At 37.3% G+C, this 23743-nt stretch overlaps 1 protein-coding gene across 7 annotated transcripts in view; it reads right to left on the bottom strand.

Annotated features, from left to right (window-relative positions):
* Positions 1–23743, bottom strand: part of mrtfba (myocardin related transcription factor Ba) — a 257395-nt gene that overhangs the window by 5106 nt on the left and 228546 nt on the right. For 5 of the 7 annotated variants that reach the window (XM_072268853.1, XM_072268855.1, XM_072268854.1 and 2 more), the window contains 8 exons: positions 22000–22131; positions 20716–20981; positions 18777–18927; positions 13353–14387; positions 11333–11455; positions 9571–9729; positions 7180–7323; positions 6012–6072 (listed from right to left, as the gene is read on the bottom strand). In XM_072268853.1, the coding sequence (XP_072124954.1) occupies positions 6012–6072; positions 7180–7323; positions 9571–9729; positions 11333–11455; positions 13353–14387; positions 18777–18927; positions 20716–20981; positions 22000–22131 (2071 nt within the window). The remainder of the gene's footprint in view (positions 1–6011; positions 6073–7179; positions 7324–9570; positions 9730–11332; positions 11456–13352; positions 14388–18776; positions 18928–20715; positions 20982–21999; positions 22132–23743) is intronic. The other 2 variants (XM_072268856.1, XM_072268858.1) reach the window with 2 other exon arrangements.

Raw genomic sequence — 23743 nt, 5'->3', positions numbered from 1 at the left:
AAGTATTATTAGATATTTTATATTTATCCTTTAATTGTTCAAATGACATCAATATACCTCGTTCAAAACAATCTCCTATAAATTTAATCCCTTTTTGGTACCAATTATATAAAAGTTGATTGTCCATTGTAAAAGGAATAAGTCTGTTTTGGAACAAAGGTCTCCTTGCTAATAGAGATTTCTGTGTTTCATTATCAACATTTATCTTATTCCATAGATCAATCAAATGTGTTAATATAGGAGATTCTTTCTTTTCCCATATCAATTTAGATTCCCATTTATATATAAAATCTTCAGGTCTATTTTCTCCTATCTTGTCTAGTTCTATTTTAATCCATGCCGGTTTTCGATCATCGAAGAAAGATGCAATAAATCTAAGTTGATTTGCTTTATAATAGTTTTTAAAGTTTGGAAGTTGTAACCCTCCTAACCCAAATTTACATGTCAATTTTTCCAATGATATTCTTGACATTTTACCTTTCCAAAGAAATTTTCTCACACATTTATTTAGCTCTTGAAAAAATTTCTGTGGCAATTGTATTGGCAATGTTTGAAACAAATACTGTAATCTAGGAAATATATTCATTTTTACAACATTGACTCTACCTACTAATGTTATTGGTAATATCCATTTGTCAAGATCTTCTTGAATTTTTTTCAATAGTGGTAAATAATTAAATTTATATAAATTCTTTAGATCATTATCAAGTCTTATACCTAAATACTTTATACCATTTACCGGCCATCTAAATTGGGTTACTAATCGACATTGACTATAGTCTCCTTTAGTAAGAGGTAAAATTTCACTTTTATCCCAATTTATTTTGTAACCTGATACCTTCCCATATTCATCCAATCTAAAAGATAATTTATGTAACGAATGTTGTGGGTTTGTTAAATAGATCAAAACATCATCGGCAAAAAGATTAATTTTATATTCCTCCTGATTAACTCTAAAACCCATAATATCTGGATCAATTCTAATTAGTTCTGCTAATGGCTCTATCGCCAATACAAATAAAGCAGGTGATAGTGGACAACCTTGTCTAGTTGACCTTTTTAACTAGAATGGTGTTGAAATTTGAGAGTTTGTCACTACTTTAGCTTTAGGGTTAGAATTTAAAGTTTTAATCCAATTTATAAAAGATGTTCCTAACCCATATTTTTCTAGTACTTTAAATAAAAAATCCCATTCTAATCTATCAAATGCTTTTTCTTCATCCAAAGCTACTACTATACTCTTCTCATCCCTTTTTTGTGCCAAATGAATTATACTGAGTAGCCGGGTTACATTATCTGCCAATTGTCTATTTTTAATAAATCCTGTTTGATCCATATGTATTAATTTTGGTAAATATTTAGATAATCTATTCGATAAAATTTTTGCTATTATTTTATAATCCGTATTCAATAAAGAAATAGGCCTGTATGATGCTGGTTTCATAGGATCTCTGTCTTTTTTTGGCAATACTATTACAATCGCTGTTGAAAAAGATTCTGGAAGTTTATGTAATTTTTCTGCTTGACGTATTAGTTCCATAAAAAGAGGAAATAATAAATCTTTAAATTTTTTATAAAATTCAGGTGGAAAACCATCTTCTCCTGGAGATTTATTACTTTGGAGTGATCCTAAAGCTTTTTCAACTTCTTTTAATGTAAAAGGCATATCTAATCCCTTCTGTTCTTCCAAATTCAATTTTGGAAGAGAAACTTGTGATAAAAACCTTTCTATCTCATTAACATCATTTTGGGATTCTGATTGATATAATTCAGATAGAAATTTTTAAAGGTTTCATTTATTTCAAGAGGTTTATAAGATATTTTATTTGCCCTTGTTCTAATTGCATTTATTGTTCTGGAAGCTTGTTCTGTTTTCAACTGCCAGGCAAGAATTTTATGTGCTCTCTCACCTAACTCATAATACCTTTGTTTAGTTCTTATAATTGCTTTTTCCGTTCTATATGTCTGAAGCGTATTATATTGTAACTTCTTATTGACAAGTTGTTTTCGTTTTTCTTCTGACATATATCTTTGAGATTCCTTTTCTATTTTTGTAATCTCTTTTTCCAATTGATCTAGTTCTGCCATATATTCTTTCTTAATTTTAGACGTATAACTTATTATCTGGCCCCTAAGATATGCTTTCATCGCATTCCATAATATAAATTTATCATCCACTGAATGAAAATTTGTATCCAAAAAAAATTGAATCTGCTTTTTCATAAAATCACAAAAATCTTGATGTTTTAATAATGTTGAATTAAATCTCCATCTATAAGCCACTTCTTCCTTATCAGCCATTATTATTGTCATTAATAAAGGGGAATGATCTGATAATATTCTTGCTTTATATTCCATTTTTTTTACTCTGTGTTGAACATGCATTGATAATAGAAACAAATCTATCCTTGAGAAAGTTTTATGTCTATGGGAGTAGAACAAATAGTCTCTTTCTTTAGGATTGATTCTTCTCCATATATCAATCAGATTTAAATCCTTCATCAATGATAAAGTTAAATTTACTACCTTCGATTTTATAACAGCCTTGGTTGATCTATCTAAGACTGGGTTTAAGCAAAAATTAAAGTCTCCTCCAATTAATATTTTTTCATGCTCATCCGCCAAATTCAGAAAAGTTTCTTGTATGAATTTTGCATCATTTTCGTTTGGTGCATAAATATTCATAATTCAGAAAAAAGTTGACAATGTATAATCACATATCTCCCCGCAGAATCAGTTATTACATTTTGTATTCTAATTGGTAACGTTTTATTGATCAAAATTGCTACTCCCCTTGCTTTTGAATTAAATGAAGCCGCAACAACACTACCCACCCAATCTCTCTTTAGTTTCTGATGTTCTGTTTCCGTTAGGTGCGTTTCCTGTAAAAAAGCTAAATCTATCTTCATTTTTCTAATATGTGTTAAGATTCTTTTTCTTTTCACTGGTCCATTAAGCCTGTTAACATTAAAACTCAAAAAATTCAATAGTCATTATTCTTAACAAAGTTACTCCAATCTAAAACATTATTTATCTTCTCAACTCTCATAGTTCCTTGGGGAAACTCTTTAAACTTCACCATGTTGCTATGTGTCTCCCTCCCAACCTTCCAGGCAGAAAGAAAAAGGAAGATAGAAAAAATACAAAAAAAGAAAAAACAAAATACCCCCCCACTAATGTTGTGAATGAAAGGATACACAACACTACCCCCTCTATTTTACGGGTTGTGGCAAAAGCCATGCTTGCACACAAGACTAACGTAGCAATCGATCAGTGCTTCTTCCAGCTTCCCCGCAACAAAAAAAACATTATATATATATATATATAGACAAAATTAGTATTACTATTCCCAACTAATATTCCTCCAGTTTTAACCTTTCTTACCCCCCTCGTATAATTAATGATATATTTATACATTCATCCAGCTTCAAAAATCCAACAAGTCCATTCTTTAACTCAATCTTCATCTTCAATCTATCTCGCTCTCCTGGGTTTGTTCTTGTATCTGGTGAATATTCAGAGAATCTCCCACAAACTGCTCTGCTTTCTGGTAGTCATCAAAAAATCTTTTTTCTCCACCAGGCAAAAAAATCTTCAAGGTTGCAGGATAACGCAGTGTAAATTGATAACCATGATCCCACAGGGTTTTTTCCACTGGATTAAATTTCTTCCTTCTCTTCAAAAGTTCGTAACTTATATCAGGGTAGAAAAAAACTTTGTTCCCTTTAATTATCAATGGCCCTTTTCTATCTTTGGCAGCTCAAGCAGCTGCCTGTAGAATCCTTTCCTTGTCTTGAAATCTTAAGAATTTTATTAAAATCGATCGTGGATATTGGTCATCTTTTGGTTTTGGTCTTAAAGCTCTATGTGCCCGCTCAATTTCAATTGGTCGAACCTCCTCTTCCATTTGCAAAACATCCGGGATCCATCTTTGAAAAAATTCTATTGGTTTATCTCCCTCCGTACCTTCTTTAAGACCAACAATTTTAATATTATTACGTCTACTAAAATTTTCCAACATGTCCACTTTCTCCAAGAGTCGGTTTCTTTCCGAATTCCAGACAAGCAGATCATTTTCTGTTTTTTCCACTCTATCATTCATATGCCCCATTGCTCTTTCCATCTTCTGAAGCTCCTTATCCATTTTGTCCTGTCTTGCCATAACTTTATCACAGCACATCTTCGTATCTCTAAGCTCTTCTCTTACTTTTCTTAATTCAGCTGTTAATTGCAATATAGCCTCTCTCATGTCTCTATCATCTCCTTTACTTCCAATCGCTTCCAATTCTTCCTCCTCTTCTTCATCTGTGTTCTCTGCAGAATCCAATTCTGACTCTGAGTCATTTTCAATTGCAGTGGCTGTCGGTTCTTGTAGTTTGCGTTGTGTCGATTTGCGCATGCGCATTTCCGGTGTCTTCTTCGAAGAAGCCGTTACCACCGCCATTGCTCCCTGTTCTACCGAAGGAGATCCAACCTGAGTCCGAGGCTCCATCGTTGCAGTAGGCCCTTTTTTCTTCCCATCTCGCGGCTGCTTCGCAACAGCAGACTTCTTTTGTTGCGGTTTAGGAGGCATATCGTAAAGTAGTCTTACAAAGTTTATAAATAGTTTTCAGAAAACATTTACTAACTTTGTTTTGTTTAAACGGTACTTTACTGATTTGTTGCGGGAGAGCTGGATTTACACGTCTCAATCCCACGTCATCATGTGACGCCCCCAGGGAAAAGTTAAATAGATTAGGACTTTATTCCCTGGAGTGTAGGAGAATGAGGGGAGATTTGACAGAGATATACAAAATTCTGAGGAGTATGGATAGTGTAAATGCAAGCAGGCTTTTTGCACTGTGGTTGGATGACACTAGAACTAGAGGCCATAAGTTAAAGGTGAAAGATGAAATATTTAAGGGGAACATGAGGGGAACTTCTTTACTCAGAGGGTGGTGTGAGTATGGAACGAGCTGCCAGTGGAAGCGGTGGATGTAGGTTCAATTTCAACATTTAAGAGAAGTTTAGACAAGTACATGGATGGGAGGGATATGGAGGGCTTTGGTCCAGTGTAGGTCGATGGGACTAGGCAGAATAATAATAGTTTAGCATGGACTGGATAGGCCGAAGAGCATGTTTCCATGCTGCAGTGCTCTATTACTCTTAATTGGGACAAAAGAAAAAAATCTATTGATTCTATTGTTCAAGGTAACTGAAAAATAACTAAATTGAAAATTTGCACAATGTAATTTGAGTTAGATAGAGCATGCTCTCAATAATCGACTTGGTTTGTACACTTTCAATAATTGTTCGAATCCCGCAAAATAGGAACTTGTAAAGCGTTAGAAAAATTTTTAAATGTATGTATCCATTGAGAAACATAACACAATATCCTTTCTTTGCAGCGTTCCCAATCTAAAAATGATTGCTCTAGCTATGATTTGTGAAAATGAGAATGAGAATTATAAAAATGTCATGAATTTAAATAAGAACTATGTCCATGAATGAGATTACAATGATGACATAAATCGTAACTGAAGTGGTTGTCCATGTCAAGTCAAGTCAAATTTATTTATATAGCACATTTAAAAACAACCCACATTGACCAAAGTGCTGTACAGATCATGTGGACAGCTTTATAACGTAAATGCTTAAGAACTTGCAGCAACATAAGAGTTTGAAATATTGTCTGTTTATACATGTCATAGCCTGTCAAATATCCCATGCCCTTTTTGCACCTCATGGTTTATAATAGCCTAACATCGCTTAATTATTTTGGGTGTTACTGTGCTTGCATCTAATTATGAAACATAAAGGCCAGAATCATTTACTGTCTTGAATTCTAGTTCTGGGTAAGTGGAAGTTGACTGAATACAAGTTCTATAAGTAGTGTAATATCTATTTATAGAATGAGGAAGACTGTATTCAAATAAGTAATCTAACTTCTTTAAATTGTTAACCTTCCATATTCTCACACGCTGCCACTACATTAGTCAGATCATGATGTCAATATATTTAATTCATATTACCTCCACTTTCAATTAGGATATCAAAAAGGTCATCCATCTGCTGACTGTGTGCATTGAAAACCTATAAAAACACAAGATGGCATCGTTAGTTTACATAATAAGCTCATGTGCTTGTGCAAAGTAATTTGAGATACATATGGTTAGAAGGCAGCGACACAACTTGAAAGTCGCACTAAATCAGGATGAAGAAAACCATCTGTCCCATTTTACATTATTCATCTGGCAAACTCTTCTATCTTCCTCAGCACAACATCCAAGGTTCAAAGTAAATTTTATTAACGAAGTACATATGTCACCATATACAACTCTGAGATTCATTTTCTTCTGGGCATCCTCAGCAAATCTATAGAATAGTAACTATACCAGGATCAATGAAAGATCAGGCAGAGTGCAAAAGACATCCAACTGTTTCTTAAATAATTAGAAAGATTTTGCTTCTACCTATACATCCAATTTATACGTTAATTGCACAGTCTGAAGAATCTTCTCATTATTTCCCAATGTGTGTGATTTTTTAAAAACTCTAACCTGATGGAGCTATTCAGGGAAAGTCACTTGCTATTCCTGGCTGTCCAGTCTCACTTAGGAGGCCAAGGGCTCAATGTTGGATGGTCCTCCTGCTAGGTTTGGTGGGGGCAAGGGTGGCAAGAGGGCAGCTTCCTCTTCCTGACTTACTCTAATCTTATGTTTCAAAAAACTTTGGCTTTACTTTCAAATCAAATGAATCCAGTCTACATATCTCTATTTAAATAAACAAGTTGTAAACAAGCCAGAGACTCATTCCACCGAGATGCAACACAGAGTGTCATAGGAAGTCATTCCTGCCTGTGGCCATCAAACTTTACAACTCCTCCCTTGGAGGGTCAGACACCCTGAGCCAATAGGCTGGTCCTGGACTTATTTCCTGACATAATTTACATATTACTATTTAACTATTTATGGTTTTATTACTATTTAATTATTTATGGTGCAACTGTAACGAAAACCAATTTCCCCCGGGATCAATAAAGTATGACTATGACTATGTAAATTTACTGTTTTTTCTCAAAAGACTAGCTTGTATGTTTCATCCCTCAAAGGACTGTCTTAGTAGCAATATCATTCCCAATAGTTAATATTGGATTGTTAGCCAAGTACAACACATTATTGTTTATGGGATCCTTCTTACCTCCTGCTGTTTAAGATTGCGAGTCTGCTTGATTGCCTCCTCATACCGAGGAGGATCTTTTGTCTTTGAAACAGAGTTACTAAAGACTGGGGAGTGGATTGTAAATGGTTGCTGGGACTGAGAAGGCGAAGTACATGGTCCAGACTGTAGAGATATTGATAAAAGAATGCAGGTTAGTACATGTAGTCAGTCTTTAGGAATAAATCCATAGAAATGTTCTCCTGTGATGGCAGGGAGCACACTGAAGGCACAGGAAGTAGTGAAGGTTCTCTAGAATGCTCCATCTCCATTTTGGTTGACCACGATCAGTCTCAGGATATACTTAACTTGCTTAAGAGGACTCCGAGATCATCCTTGAAACCTCCCACCTGGCAATCTTTTGTCATAGAGCTTGAAAGAGAGTGCCTTCTTTGGGGTCTAGTGTTGGGCACGTGAAGGATCTGATATGTCCAACATAGGTGGCTGAGTACGGCTAGGACTTCAATGCAGTGAATTGTAAAATACAGTCCACACTTTAGTTATTCAAACTCCAATAATTGACAACCCCATTGTTTGGAAATTCTGATGTGCTGATTCTACATCTGGCCCAAGTTTCCCTTAAACCAGGGGTTCCCAACCTGGGGTCCACAGACCCCTCGCTAAATGACATCGGTCCATGGAATAAAAAAGGCTGGCAACCGCTGCCTTGAACAGATTTCCTTTAAACTCAGAGTTAGGTTTTCTGTGTTCTTTTAAGTTCATTAGTGTCCTCTTCCCAAACTCATTTTCAATTCACTGGATCCTTTAAACCCATTAGATTTGTTTCTTTCCCTGGGTCACTGGAAAACACTATTATGCAATTGAATAGCATCTGAAAAAAGTGAATCAGAAGTGTGATGGTGTTTTAACAGTAGTATCCAAAAAGTCCATAAAATCCGAAAGTCTGCCAAAGTCCTGAGGGTACCCGATATTCCAAGCTTTACTTAAGTATAATTTGTGGGATAATTTTTCTGTTTAGTAATGATGATCAATTAAAATATTCAATAACTTAATTTTCTTTAAAGCTTTTAAAAGTGTGCAAACCTGATAATAATTGGTAATTTTAGAGTTCTTTAAAGCTTTTTTAAAAAAAGTAAACAGCCCGCCTTATCTGCGACCCCTCGCGGATACCAAAAAAACGCGGATGCTCAAGTTCCTTATTTAACCTGTCTTAATGCAGTGGACATTAGGACCCGGCAGCGGAGCTCTAAATCCGCAGTGTTTCTGTTCACGAAAGTAATCACAATCATGATTGAAAATAAAGTGAAAATAATAAAGCGATCGGAAAGCGGTGAAACGCCATCGATCATTGGAAAAGCGTTAGGCTACAGTCGGTCAACCATAGGAATAATTTTAAAGGATAAAGTAAAGAAGGCCCTGCCCCGATGAAAGCTACAATTATTACTAAGCAAAGTAGTGGTTTAATTATTGGGTTTTGGGGTTTTGATCCTCCATATCAATCTGGCACAGTTGGAGAGCGTGCTCCGGAGCAATCTGTCACTGGATTGAACTCGGGAGCGGTCTGTCACTGGATCAAACTTGGGAACTTCCGTTCCCGAGCCCGGCGCTGAAACATACGTTTCTTAAGTGTTTTATATGCATAGAAAGGTGAAATATATACTACATACTAAGCCAAACATTTGACTAACTGACACTAATACTGGATGGGCCTGTTCCAACTTACTTAGTAAGAGAACTTCTGTTTTTTTTCCGATCCCGATCCACGATAACCTACGCAAATCCTCCCGTATACTTTAAATCATCTCTAGATTACTTAAAATACCTAATACAATGTAAATGCTATGTAAAATAGTTGTTATACTGCATTGTTTAGGTAATAATGACAAGAAAAAAATCTGTAGATGCTCGAACAACAAGTACTGGAAGAGCACTTCTGGGTTTTCTCAATTCGCAGTTGGTTGAATTCGCGCATGCGGAACTCGCGGATAAGGAGGGACGACTGTATACAGCTAAAACAAACTGTAGCAAGAAATCCAAAGGAAATGGAACTGTGATTTTCAAAGCAAACTACAGTTAAGTTTGCTGTCCCTAATGCCAGAAAGAAAATGGAAGCAGCCCAGTAATATAATAAATTTCCCTAAAGCCCACTGATGATCAGGAGGCTTACATATACAAGATGCTGGGCTTTTTGCTTTATTTTAAATTTTCTTTTTTGATTTTCACACAGTTCACATTTTTAAACAATTATCCCAAAGGATATTATCCTATCCATAGGGGAAGATAGTTCTGTAAATTAATCCATTACAGAAACTAAATTAATTACTCCAATGAGGAAAATGTGCAAATATTTAACAGAATGGTTAAAAAAATATGGGATCCTGCCACTTTACTTCACATTGTTTCTGCAATTACCTTTTGTGTAGAAGTGGGTCCATTGTGAAGAGTATTTATACTGCTTGTCCTTGGTTGACACACATCGCCCACTGAAGTGTTTATGAAACACTGCTGCATTGGTGCTGCAGTCTGAATGTGGTTAGGAAACACATTTGGTGTTGATGTGGATGTAAAAACCTGTAATTTATAAAACTTAGTAAGGTTGACATTATTCCTATTGAATCAAACACAAAAACAAATGCTCCTTCCTTAAATGAGATTTGGTATACTTGAACATATATCTTTAAATTGGAAACTTAGCAAACCATGAAACTAGAACATTTCCAGAATTCAAGAATCTAGTGTAACTCATTAACCAATAAAACAGATTTTATGATTAAAATGGAAAAATATTACAGTAAATATGTTAACGTTTCCACATTAAAAATGTACTATGGTAGTCATATGCCCACCTTAGTAGTCTGCATAAACTGCAAGTAAAAACAAGATGCACACATACAGCTTATAGAATCCAATTTAAAAACAGATAATAGCGCAAAAATTGTACAGCACACTCTCCTTATTTTTAAATGTCTATTGATTGCGGATGAAAAGAAAATTGAAAATAACAAGACTTGAAGAATACAATCATCTCCATGGGCAGGTTTCAGGGTTTTGCTACATTAGATGTGTATGGCCGAAACAATCTTGACGGAAGGTGTGACCTCTTGACTGCCCACTAAATGCGAAGCAGGGAACACAGGGGGCTGCAGTGAGCAGAGTGAGCTTCAGATATGTCCGAGGACCTCGCAGTCTTGTGAATCAGTGACACCTCAAAGTTAACATTCAAATTGTTGAAGCCATTAGGTACAAGGGCCATTTCCAATACATCTCCCTGGACAGTGACGTTAATAATAAAACCAAGAGGCTACAGCTGTTCCATATGCTAGGGAACAATGGGACAGGCTAACACAAAGGTAGATGCTTTAAGGAAAGTGTCGTCATAAAGTGCAGAGTGTTTGGGAGTGCTGTTGGCGTATGGATTAGTAAGACCAGTTCGGCGTGGGACTGGCTGGTGGGAAGGAGACTAACAGGAGTTCAGCAGGATTGGTGAAGACTTCAGAAATTCCATGTTTTGGGGCTGTTACTGTAATAATCATCTGCCACATGGCAGGTAATGAATCCGCCAAATACAAAACAAATGTGGCCATATGATTTTTATATACAACCTTGTTAAAATCAAATCTGACCACAATATTCTGTCCCATGGTAGTAATACAAAAAGTGAATGACATCCAGTTTTAAAATAGCTTAGTTACTCTAATATGTTTATAGATTTGAACCAATTTATTTTAAAAGAAGCATAGGTCACTTGGTAGGACAGGTCTGGATATGAATTGGTCATTTTAATTTGGACCAGCAATGAGAGGTTTTGTATTGTCAGCTCAAAATAGCAGTATTTCACCTGGGAAGGTAAAGATTACGTCCTGTTTTCTAACATGCAGTTTTCTAACTCAAAATAAAGCCACATTTTGTACTCCACTTGTTATGTTTTGTAACGTAAAAGTTAATCAAAAGAAAACATGAGAGCCCGTAGATAACGTGTCTATTCTTTGCTTTACTTTAGTGAGGCACATACATATAACGTCATGGCATAATAACATATGCTATTCAAGAACTTCTTACATACAACCCATAATGAATTCTGTAAACCAAAAATGCTTAATCAAACAATATATTTACAATATTACTCAAATATTAAAATACACCACTGTTGCTAAAGCTTATTTTTGTTACAAACCTTTCTCATCTGTGCACTATGTTGAGGCATAGGATTCTGTGTTTGTGGTTGCTCTGGAGAGCCTGAAGCTGGTGCAGGTGCAGAGGTAGGGACAGGGACAGGTGCTTGGGCTTGTGAATGGGACTGAAAAATAAACATTTACAGCTTGTCAGTGAAAACTGAATTATTTAATACACAGCTGCATTTCACCCAAATTATTTCAAAACCAGCATTAAAACAACAGGACTTCTACAAACATAAATTCAAGTAAATCATGTCTTTGAATTAGCAGACTGGAAAATCTTATTGTTATTCATTCACCCTCACAGACTACATTTCCCCATTGTGTTCCGCAGGCCATCAACATGACAGGCATTTTTTTAAACTTGGAAATGGTAAATGTTAAAACAGGATCAAAAAGCACACAACTCAAGGGCTTTATAAATAATTATATGATTACCTGCTGGGTTTTCATTGAACCTGTTGTACATACACGTAGTGGCCACATTAATAGGTACACCTGCTTGTTAATGCAAATATCTAATCAGCTGATCATGTGGCAGCAACTCAATGCACGTAGACATGGGTCAAGAGGTTTAGTTGTTGTTCAGACCAAACATTGGAATGGGGAACAAATGTAATCTGAGCAACTTCGATGGTGGAAGGATTGTTAAGGCCAGACATAGTGGTTTGAGTATCCCAGAAACTGCTGATCTCTTGGGATTTTCACACCCAGCAGACTCTAGATTTACAGAGAATAGTGCTAAAAACAAAAAAAAAATACAGCGAGCGGCTGTACTGTGGGTAAAACAGCTTGTTAATGAAAGAGGTCAGAGGAGAATGGCCGGACTGGTTCTAAAGTGACAGGAAAGTGACAGAAACATTACAACAGCGCTTTGCAGACGAACATCCCTGAATGAACAACACGTCAAACCTTGACGTGAATGGGCTACAGCAGAAGACGACCAGGAACATACAGAAGTACATTCAGTGACCATTTTATTAGGTATCTCCTGTACCTAATAGAGTAACCACCGGGTGTATACTTGTACACATGTCAAAAAAGTCACTTTGAATTCATGTTAAAATGGAGAATATATCCCCAAGAAATCAATCTGTTATTATTCAACTTACACCACATGCTCTGGTGCAACCTCATAAAAAGCTTTGACCTTTGGCTACCTGTCTTGAAACCAGCACTAGATTGAAGCAATGCTGCTGGGTTTTAGCATTGTTAAAGAGGAGAAAAACAATATTAATTTCAATAAAGATGTTCCAATTTCACAATTTATTTTTGTGACTTTTGCTTTGGTGCGAACACCATATGCAGCACCTGTTTAGTGCAACATAAGGGCCTAAAGTCAAATTTCTAGAAATTCCAACATAAGAAATAGAGTATTTGATCTTCTGAAACACATTGAATGCGAGTGGGTTAAAAATTATAGATTACTTTAAAACTGCGAGGAATAATCCAGCATTTGAATTTATAATACTTTTTTTTTACTAGGTTATATGAACCCTGAAAATAAATGACTATTGCAGCTGATTTGGTGTTGTCTCTTTGGTTAGAATGATTATCACAGCTGTCCCACACTGCTGTATGTTAGTTCAATAAATTGCAGACACAAAACAAAATCAAGTAACACAGCTCAGCACATCATGAAAACCAACCAGAGACTGTCCACACTTTTTGCTGCTTCAGTAAAGCAGCCAATAAAATCAAAGACCCCCTCCCACCCTGGCCATTTTCATTTTGTCTCCCTACCTTTGGGCAGAAGATTAAAAAAAACACAGACCGGCAGGCTCAAGGCCAGCTACTATCCCACTATTATTAGATTACTGAATGGATCCCTTGTACAATAAAATGGACGCTTGACCTCACAATCTACCTCGTCTTGGCCTTGCACCTTATTGTCTGCCTGTGTTTCCCTTACACCACCTCAATGTATTCATGTGATGAAGTGACCTTCTGGGATGGCATGCAAAACCAAGCTTTTCAGTGTACCTTGATTTCCTTACAATAATACACCAATTTACCAACCTGTGAATTAACAAGTCCTGTTTGTAACTGCAGAGAGTTGCTGCAGAGATTAGAATTCTGTGCTTGAATAGCCAAAGGGAGCAAAAGCTCAGTTCCTGTCTGAGTGGTCACTAAAGCATGAGGCTGGCCCTGAGCAATAACTGTAGTTGGCGCTTGTCTTGTCGGGTTTACGTAAAATTGTGGGACCACATTCTGTTGCTCAATAGTCACCACAGGCCCTTCTTGTTTCACAAGCAAGGTATGTCCTTTTAAGAAATTCTGGCTCTGCGTCCCAGCATTAGTATTGGTTGCCAGGCCTAAGGATAGGTTGGGAATAGTCGTGGACTGTCCTGAATTAGGATAATTGGAAAGAGTGTTTTCTTCTTTTATTGAAGAGTTTAAATGCTTCTGATTCACGTTCACAGACTGCTGATGCTGGCATCGTTTCTCAATTTCCAACTGAATCTTCAATTCTTCCACCAACTTCTGTTCATGCTCCAGCTTCCTCTTGAGGTCTACAATCTGTCTCTCCTTCTCCTGCAGTTTACGGTCCTTCTCAGTTACATCAATATCTGCACTTGGTAAATCAACACCTTGAACAGTAGCATTATTTGCAGCTTTGCTCACCCCTGTGCTGTCTTCATTAACTGTCATATTTGCAGATGAAGTGTGGATTGCAAGTTGTGAAGGAGACACCATGGTCACCAGTTCAGTAAACATATCTGTGAGATTGCTATCATCAGTACTCAAATTAGATTGTTCTGAAGGAGCTGGAGAGTTAGAAGTTGGGGAGACTGAATTCTCATGAAACTGTAAGCTGTTTGACATTGCTGTAATCGCTGCCTCTGTAGTCACTGTGGCACTACTAAGAGCAGCACTAGGAAATGTCAAAGTTGTCTGATTTCTTGTAACAGGAGAGGTGGAGACTGTTACTACAGCTGGAGCAGTGGGAGTGTTGCTAAGGTCCTGATACGATTTCAGTCTCTCTATAAGGTCAATTTTAGTACCAGATACTGGAAGTCCTCGCAGCTTCAGTTCCAACTTGAGTTCTGCCACCTACACATCATAGATCAAGAGAGTCATCAATTAGCAGAATAGATACTTTCAAGTTAAAACTAAAGAGAATATATATTTTAATCAATACTTAAGGGAATCCCCAGACATGAATTGATCCTAAAACAGCAGCATAATGATTAATTATCGAGACTAATAAAGCAGAGGGATGTGTTATAAATAAAAGAGACACGAGTTCTAATTCCTCTATGGCCACAAGGTAATTTAAATTTTAAGTATTGAATTTAAAAGGAATGAAGCTAGCAAGAGTAATGGTCATTTGTTAGAGCTCTGAAGGGAAAGAAATCTCTTGCCTTAACCCAGTCCGTCCTACATGTGAGTCCAGATCCACTGTAATCTGAATGGCTGCCCGCTGAATTGATTCAACAATCAAATCTCAAAAATTGTTGACCTTGTCAGTGATGCCATAGAAAAACAAATACAATCTGGTGAGGCTTGGAAGCAGCTCTGCCGCCCAAATGGCCAGTCATTTACTTCACCAGTTAATTAACAACAAAACATAGCATGTTATTTGTAAAATTTACCATAATAAACTCAATATACAATGGGAAATGGATCATAATTAATTGAGAAGTTCAACTCTTATCCAGTTCATTATTTAAAATAATGGAATTCTGTGCTAATTTCTCATTATTGCTCTTAACATGCTCATTGTTTTTGTCCTCAAATATTATGTCACCTGGCTCAACACCATCAACTACCTATAACCTACAGTCTGCACATTGAGATGACATAGTAGTCAATTTTAGAGCTATATCTGCTTGGAGGAAGAGCATTACTACACATCCTACAGCAAGATAGAAGTTAAGTGGCCCTGAAACTGGTAGACATGGTGCTACAGCAGCGTAGTGGTTAGCATGACGCTATTTCAGCTTAGGGCATTCCAGAGTTCAGAGTTCAAATCCGGTGCCATTTCTGTAAGGAGTCTCTGTACATCATTCCTATGGAATGTATGGGTTTTCCCTTGGGAGCTCTGGTTTCTTTCCACAGGTAGGTTAATTGGTCATTGTAAATTGTCCAGTGATTAGGTTAGAGTTAATCAGGGTTGTGGGGTTGCTGGGGGAGGGGGGGCTGTGTCTTGAAGGGCTGTATCATTAAGTAAATAAATTTTTGAAAAATTATTCGAATTCCAGACCACCACCTTACAAACTCAACATTATTCTCGTGTATTTTCTCATATTTGTCAATCACTGGAGATCCTACTGAGTGAAGCATGGCTTTAAAAAAAATCTTATGCTGCTTTTACATAGAACCATAATCAAATTATTCCGTTCAACTGGGAATATCTCACACCCATAAAATAATTAACATAGATCACTTTTTTAATTAGTTTTCTTAATTTAACAGAATTCCTCTATATTCTTAAACACAAGGGATTCTACATATGCTGGAAATCCAAAGCAACACACAAAATGCTATCTCTCTCTCTGCACACCACAGAGTCTCTTCTCCCTGCGTTCTCCAGCTTTCAGAACCTGCTTTTTGCTGTCTGCTTCTACAGTCCTTTAATCCTAACAACATTTAGCTCTATATATACACCTCTCTTCACAGATAAAAAACATCTTCTGATGCACCATAGACAGGAGTAGTTCCTAAATTGCCCAGAGGAACTAATAAACAAGACAAGCAAATTTCCAATTAGCATAATGGCCACTTTTGTACTGAAATACACAGTTGTCTTGGAGAGATTAAAGATTTTTGCTGATATTTCAGTATCTGTCTGTATAATCAACATGGTGTTTGTCAGAATGGTGCCCAAAATAAGGAAGGTTCTGGTGTGGCAGATCCAGATGTCATTAACATGCATTTGAAAACGTGTCATGTTAAAGGATGCTACTGACAAATATAGGAGATACCAAAAGAGATGAAGGATAATTTCACGGGGGACACCAAAGCTAAAAGGTGGAAAAAGAAAAGGAGGATCAATTCGAGTGGCATCAGGAATGCCAGGAAATATCAGAATGGAATCAGATTACTGTAGTTCCTGGTAAGAAGAGCATGGATTTTGAAGGACTCAATGCATTCAATGAATTTAGACAGGAGAAGTTGGAAATAGGAAGGTAACTCCTTCAAGACAGAAGGATTGCAAGGCTGTTTTTTTGAAGATGGTTAATGACAAGACAAGACAAAGGAGCAGAAAAAGATACAGTACAAGAAGAAAGAACTTATAACTGTAACAATTAACATGGGAGCCTAGAAGAAAAGCTGGGTGGTCAGCCATCTTAACCTATTGACTTGGGCAGAGAAAGTTCAGGAGTTTAGTGGCAAAGGTAAGCTCTAAGGATATAGAAGAGTAACCGTGGTAGGTGATGGAAGAGGGAAGTACAAACATCTGCCATTTTAAGGAGTACTGATGTACCCAAGAGATATCTGTCCAAGGCCCTGTCAGATGGCCATCCATGGAAAGGGAAAGCGCTAGCTGATAATTTTCTGCTGGGCAGAACTGGAAGCAAAAACATATTGGATATTACAATGGATTAAGTAAATGTTATTTTTTTTTGAGAGATAAAGGAGGATCTATTTTATTTTTAACTTATACATTTTTTTCAGGATCTAGACATTTCTATCAAGGCTAGACATGCATGCCCATTTATAACTTCTCTCTAGATAGTGGCAGTGAGAGACCTTCTTGAATTGCAGCAATTCTTCTGGTGAATGTATTCTCAACTGGTGTCGAGCAGGAAGTGTAGATTTTTGACCCATTGATATCGAAATGCCAGCAATACATTTCCATCAGGATGGTGTACATGTTGGTGGCATTCCCCCAAACTTGCTGTCTTTGCTCTTCTAAGCTGTGGAGATGTCAGAGTGGGAAAATGCTGTCAGATTAGCCTAGTTGACTAACTGCAGTCCATTTTGTAGATGGTACACACTGCAGCTGCTGTGCACTGGTTGGACAGAGAATGAATGTTCATGGGATTGATTCAAGAGGGCTGCTTTGTCATGGATGATATTGAGTTCATGAGTTCTTAACACTACATTCACCTGGGCATGTGGGGAGAATTTCATCACAGTCCTTTCCTGTACTTGGACAGGCTTTGAGACATCAGTTGTAGCTATTTGTGGATGATTCTGTTAATTTCCAGTTCACAGTGACCACCCAGGAAGTTGATAGTGGTCGAACTCAGTAAGGGTACTACAGTGGTTTGAATGTTGAATGTTGCCCGTCACTTATCAGGCCTCGCCTGAGCATTGGTCCAAGAATTGCAGCACATAGGCATGGACTACTTCATTTATTGAGGAGTTGCAAATAGAATTGAATCAACTAAAATCCCCATTTCTGACATTATAATGGAACTGATGATAGCTGAGTCTATCATCAAGGGTGATTGAGCTCCAATAACCACAACAATCTTCTTTCGTGTGAAATTTGACTTTCACCTTTTTGATGTCCATGACTTCAGTATTACCAATACACCTTGATAACACATTCAGTCAGGTACTACCTAGAAGCTAAGGGCTTAATATTCTATGTTTAGAACAAGGTTGCTTTGGGTGGTGTTGATGATACCTAAACTAGGGATTGGTGAGTAGATCATTGTTGCATAAGTGCCATCTGAGGCTATCCACATCTTTGCCGATGATTGATGGAGTAGTAAATAGATTGGATTTCTCCTGCCTTTTGTGAACTATGCAATTTTGCGCATTTTTTAAATAAATTCTTTGTGAATTGTTACTCCTGCAGTATTATGGTTCAAGCATGTTTCATTGGAAACAATTGTTTTCACTGTGAGATAATTAATATGTAATTCGTGGGAAGCAGCCATGATCTTATTGAATGGAGGAGCAAGCTCCACAGGCCAGATAGCCTACAACTGCTCCTATTCTTATATTCTTATTATCAAAAATGCATTTGCTTTAAGTATGAGTGTTCTGACAATCAGCAGAGTCCAAATATAAATTAATAAAACTAAGATACAGTGGAAGGGTTATATAACAATTAAATGAAGTCAATCAAGTAAATGAAGCAAAAACTTGTTGGCTGGAAGCACACAGGAGGTGGCAGTACTGCACCATACAGCCTTTACTCATAATGGCACAAGCACAGTATGTTTTCCACAAGCCACATATTAATTACCTCACAGTGAAAGCAATTGCTCCAAATGAAACATGCTTCCTCCAAAATACTATACTTCATATAAAAAGAAATAGAAAACAGATGTTCAAGTTAAAAGTACAGCTGACAGGACCATTTGGAGACAAGTTTTATGCAGCCTAATTTACACTGCAGCAGTTAATATTTATGTGTTTGTACTTCTGTATAAACATAATACAGAAAATAGCAAGAACAAATTAAATATAACCTTACATCTCATCAGAATTTTTTCTATGTAGACAACCTACATTTTGGATTCTTTCTAATGATTTTACCTTCATATCATCCAAGTTAGGAGGAAGGATTCCCAGCTTTCTGCATGGTGTGTTGTTAGGTCTTGTGGCATGTGATGATGATGACTGTGAGCTGTTAATCAGTGTATTTGATGTGGATATATTGCTGGATTTCAGGTTATCATTAGATGACCTAGACAAAGATACAGGTACAATAACCAAAGTAAAACAATAATCTGGTTAACTCAGAATTCTTCACATGTCAAAATCAGTATTGATCATGCATCAATAATCCTTTATTTAGAGTGCATTCTGTATTTGATCAAAGTGCTTGCCAATCAAAGATCTTTTTTGTTTAATTTATGTTATGTGAAGATGATAAAAATAGCCATTTGAGCAACAGAACACAGATGCTACTGTAGTAGGTGTAACTATAAACTTGTATAAGACTGCTACAGTCTCTGTTACCTCAATGAGTTAGAGTTATCTTGATTATTGCACCCCAATAAGGATTATAGAATACTGTAGCAGAAAGACAGCTGCACCTACAACAATCTTTGATCCTTTTGCCATTCACTTTAAACCTGTTACCTGAGCCTCCAGTGGTAGTCATGCTGCCAGTGGAAATACATGGTGTTATTCAAGCAATGCTGGCTGGTCAGAAGCACATGAAGCCAAAAGCAGGGCCCAGTATTGCTCAAGAATTCCCAGCATTATCTTCAGATACTACACCAGTTCAGATCTAGCACAGGATTCAAAACTCCATTGGAGATTGAAGACCCGCAGATTCAGGCATAAAAGGGGAGGCAAGTTTTTATTTTTTTTTCTGCTTTTAATTATTGCTTCTTTTGGAGTTATCTTCTTTTAAAACATCACTTACTTCATATTTCTAAATGTCGCCAATCTTTGTTGAAAGCTGTAGAGCCATTGTATGCCTTTCAGTCACCATCCAGACTTTGCTAATGGACTCAGATGTGGAAGGACTGCAAGATTGGCCCTCCCTATATGGCCTAATTGTGGGCTATCACAAGACCAGCACAGCTCTGTCCAACATAATCACCATCTCCTCTACAAACTTCCCTGGTGCAGTACCTACAACTAGTAAAATCTATTGTAATTCCAGCACCAAAAAATCCATGAATATCCATATCCTTACACATTTTTTTGCTACCCATTCCATGAACACATCCTTTGTTTCCTCCACCTATCTCCTCTTAGCCTGTCATCATTTCCACCCTCCCTCCTCCACCTGACTCAATCTACCAATGACCCCATCTCACTTGAATCAACCTATTGCTTACTAGCTCTTGTTCTACTTATACCCCCTCCCCTCTTTATATCAACTATCTCCTCTCTACTTTTTCATTCCAGATGAAGAGCCTCAAGCCAAAATGTCAACTGTCTATTTCTCTGTACAGTTGCTACCTGATCCACTGATTTCCTTCAGTACATTTTTTGTAACACCCCAGAAAGTCTGTTATAATCCTTGTAGCTCTACTCTAGAGTAGAGGAAGATCACAGAATTGTAACTTGGAGAGCTGTCTGTATCTAAATGCCACTGTTTCCTTTAACTATACCCCAGTAGGTCATGCAACTACTATATCCTAATAAAAACTGGTACCTTCAGAAACAAAAGGTGAAAATGGCAAAAAAAAGATGCATAATTGGCATGCAGATGTTTGCTTCAGTTGTATATTCCTACAGAACCTTCAAGAAGCTGGGTGAATATATGATCCAAGTATATTCTAATAGTCCTCAGATGCACAAAAATGATAATAAAATTGCCTTCATCCAAAAATCAAACCCTTTATCTATGATTTGACTCTGGGACGAGGCAGGATTTTTAATTTGCAACAATGGGAAACTTTTGGGGAAAATAACTACAAGAAAATCTTCTGAGGGTGCAGATACATACAAGTAGGAAAAACCTCGAGAGCAAATTTGCACAGCACTTTTAAAAGAAGATATTAAAGGGAATCACCTGGACTTGGCTACATACTTTGGTGGTGCAGGGAGAATGGCTGGATAGTTGTAATGTTGCTGTTGTTGACTTAGGATCTGCAGTTGGAGGAAAAGCTGCTGCTGTTGCAGGAGACGGGAATAGTTTGTATCCATGGGAAGTTCAATTTTCTCATGTTTCTTGTCTGGTGGGACATACTGGTGGTACTTGAGCTGCTTCACCCTGGGTTTTGGATCCTTGTTTTTCTTGCTGCGGTTCTTATCATTTGCACTTTTGCATTGACTTTGCTAGTGTAAGATTGATGTCAATTCCAGATTAGTGTGTGAGAAACACAAATCACAATCTTAATCATAAAACATAACACAATAAAATGCACCTCATTTGTTATTCAATTTATACTTAACATTAGATCATATGGGATAAAAGACCTCCAAATACTAAAACTAGAGGCATTCATAAAATAAGAAATGCACTTAGAGTTACCATCATTTTCACTCACATGATCAGTAATAATTTCACTAATGGGGTACCACAGTCAAAGAAATCTTTTCCAAAATAAATTCTACTTTTAGAACTAAGCATTCATTTCCAATGCAATGTGTATACACCCCATAATCTAACAGAAATTTTATTTATTACACTCTTAATATGTTACTTTACAGATGCACTGCTGAAAACAGCAATATGTTAATCTTCTGCTATAGTGGAAATCATATTTGAAAGCTGTGAACTGTACACATTGAGCAGGAAAGGAAAGTCTTGCTAGTTTATCCCATATTCCTGCAAGCACGTAGGAATGAAATCATTATTTTGTCAGGAGTGTTTTCTCCCGTGTCTCTATTACATTAGACCTATGGGGCTGGTATCATACTGCTATTAATATTCTAAGTACAGTATAAAACTCCCAGTTTATCAATGCAAGAGAAAGGATAATACATAATTTTTCTTTGTTCATACAACAATTGTTATGTTCAATATCAAAAAACATCTTTATAATATCTATACAATCCTCTGTACCATTACTTCAGTATCTTCTGATTATAAATTATTCAACAGACAAAAGAAGAAACCCACTGCTCTGGAATAATGGGAGCATTCACTCCACTTCTTGAAATACTGTAATTGCTTAACTTAGCAGAATATCTCAATGCTCATGGGAGTATTATCCAGCAAAGCCGAAGAAAGATGAATGGATATATCTGCAACTGGAAATTTCAGTAATCCTTACACAGCTCAGCAACTATCTCCCAACAAGTGAGGTTAGTGCTCTTCAGTATAAATCACATGATAAAGGATTGAAACTACCTTAACTAGGGTTGGAGTTGTCTTTGTTGAGGAAGCTGTACTTGTAGATAGTGTGATAGTTATAGAACGCATACTTTGTTGGTCAGTTAGAGGGGCTGGTTTCAGGAAGTCAGGCATTGGCTGTGGGTGGTACTAGAAAAAAAGAAAAATCAAGTTTCACAAATATACAAAAAGAAAGCATCTCTTATCCAAAAGATTCTGTGATTACTCCAGGTGACAATGAAGAAAGGTTAGACAGAGTAATAGTTACACTGAAGTACCATTATTAAAAAGTCATTATGGAAAAAAAACATTTCTATAATGAAATGATAAAATAGGATGTTTAAAGATGATGTTTAGAAACATAGAAAACCTACAGCATAATAAGAGGCCCTTCGGCCCACAGAGTTGTGCCGAACATGTCCTTACCTTAGAAAAACTAGACTTCCCCATAGCCCTCTATTTTTCAAAGCTCCATGTACCTATCTAAAAGTCTCTTAAAAGACCCTATCGTATTCGCCTCCACCACCGTTGCTGGCAGCCATTCCACGCACTCACCACTCTCTACTCTCTGAGTAAAAACTTACCCCTGACATCTCCTCCGCACCTACTCCCCAGCACCTTAAACCTGTGTCCACTTGTGACAACCATTTCAGCCCTGGGAAAAAGCCTCCGACTATTCACACGATTAATGCCTCTCATCATCTTATACACCTCTATCAGGTCACCTCTCATTCTCCGTCGCTCCAAGGAAAAAAGGCTGAGTTCACTCAACCTGTTTTCATAAGACATGCTCCCCAATCCAGGCAACATCCTTGTAAATCTCCTCTGCACCCTTTCTATGGTTTCCATATCCTTCCTGTAGTGAGGCGACCAGAACTGAGCACAGTACTCCAAGTGTGGTCTGACCAGGTCCTATATAGCTGCAACATTATCTCTCGGCTCCTAAATTCAATTCCACGATTAATTAAAGCCGATACACCGTATGCCTTCTTAACCACAGTGTCAACCTGCACAGCTACTTTGAGCGTCCTATGGATTCGGACCCCAAGATCCCTCTGATCCTCCACACTGCCAAGAATCTTACAATTAATACTATATTCTGTCATCATATTTGACCTACCAAAATGAGCCACTTCACACTTATCTGGGTTGAACTCCATCTGCCACTTTCAGCCCAGTTTTGCATATTAGCAGTGTCCCGCTGTAACCTCTGACAGCCCTCCACACTGTCCACAACACCTCCAACCTTTGTGTCATCAGCAAACTTACTAACCCATCCCTCCACTTTCTCATCCAGGTCATTTATAAAAATCACGAAGAGTAAGGGTCCCAGAACAGATCCCTGAAGCATACCACTGGTCACCAACCTCCATGCAGAATATGACCTGTCTACAACCACTGGCTTGCCTTCTGTGGGCAAGCCAGTTCTTGATCCACAAAGCGATGTCCCCTTAGGTCCCATGACTCCTTGCTTTCTCAGTAAGCCTTGCATGGGGTACCTTATCAAATGCCTTGCTGAAATCCATATACACTACATCTACTGCTCTTCCTTCATCAATGTGTTTAGTTTCATCCTCAAAAAGTTCAATCAGGCTTGTAAGGCACGACCTGCCCTTGACAAAGCCATGTTGATTATTCCTAATCATATTATACCTGTCCAGATGTTCATAAATCCTGCCTCTCAGGATCTTCTCCATCAACTTACCAACCACTGAAGTAAGACTCATTGGTCTATAATTTCTTGGGCTACCTCTACTCCCTT

The sequence above is a fragment of the Mobula birostris genome, chromosome 9 (genome assembly GCF_030028105.1).
Source record: "Mobula birostris isolate sMobBir1 chromosome 9, sMobBir1.hap1, whole genome shotgun sequence".
Classification (NCBI taxonomy): Eukaryota; Metazoa; Chordata; class Chondrichthyes; order Myliobatiformes; family Myliobatidae; genus Mobula; species Mobula birostris.
Note: the sequence above shows the minus strand (reverse complement) of the source record. Positions and strands in the feature narration are given on the sequence as shown.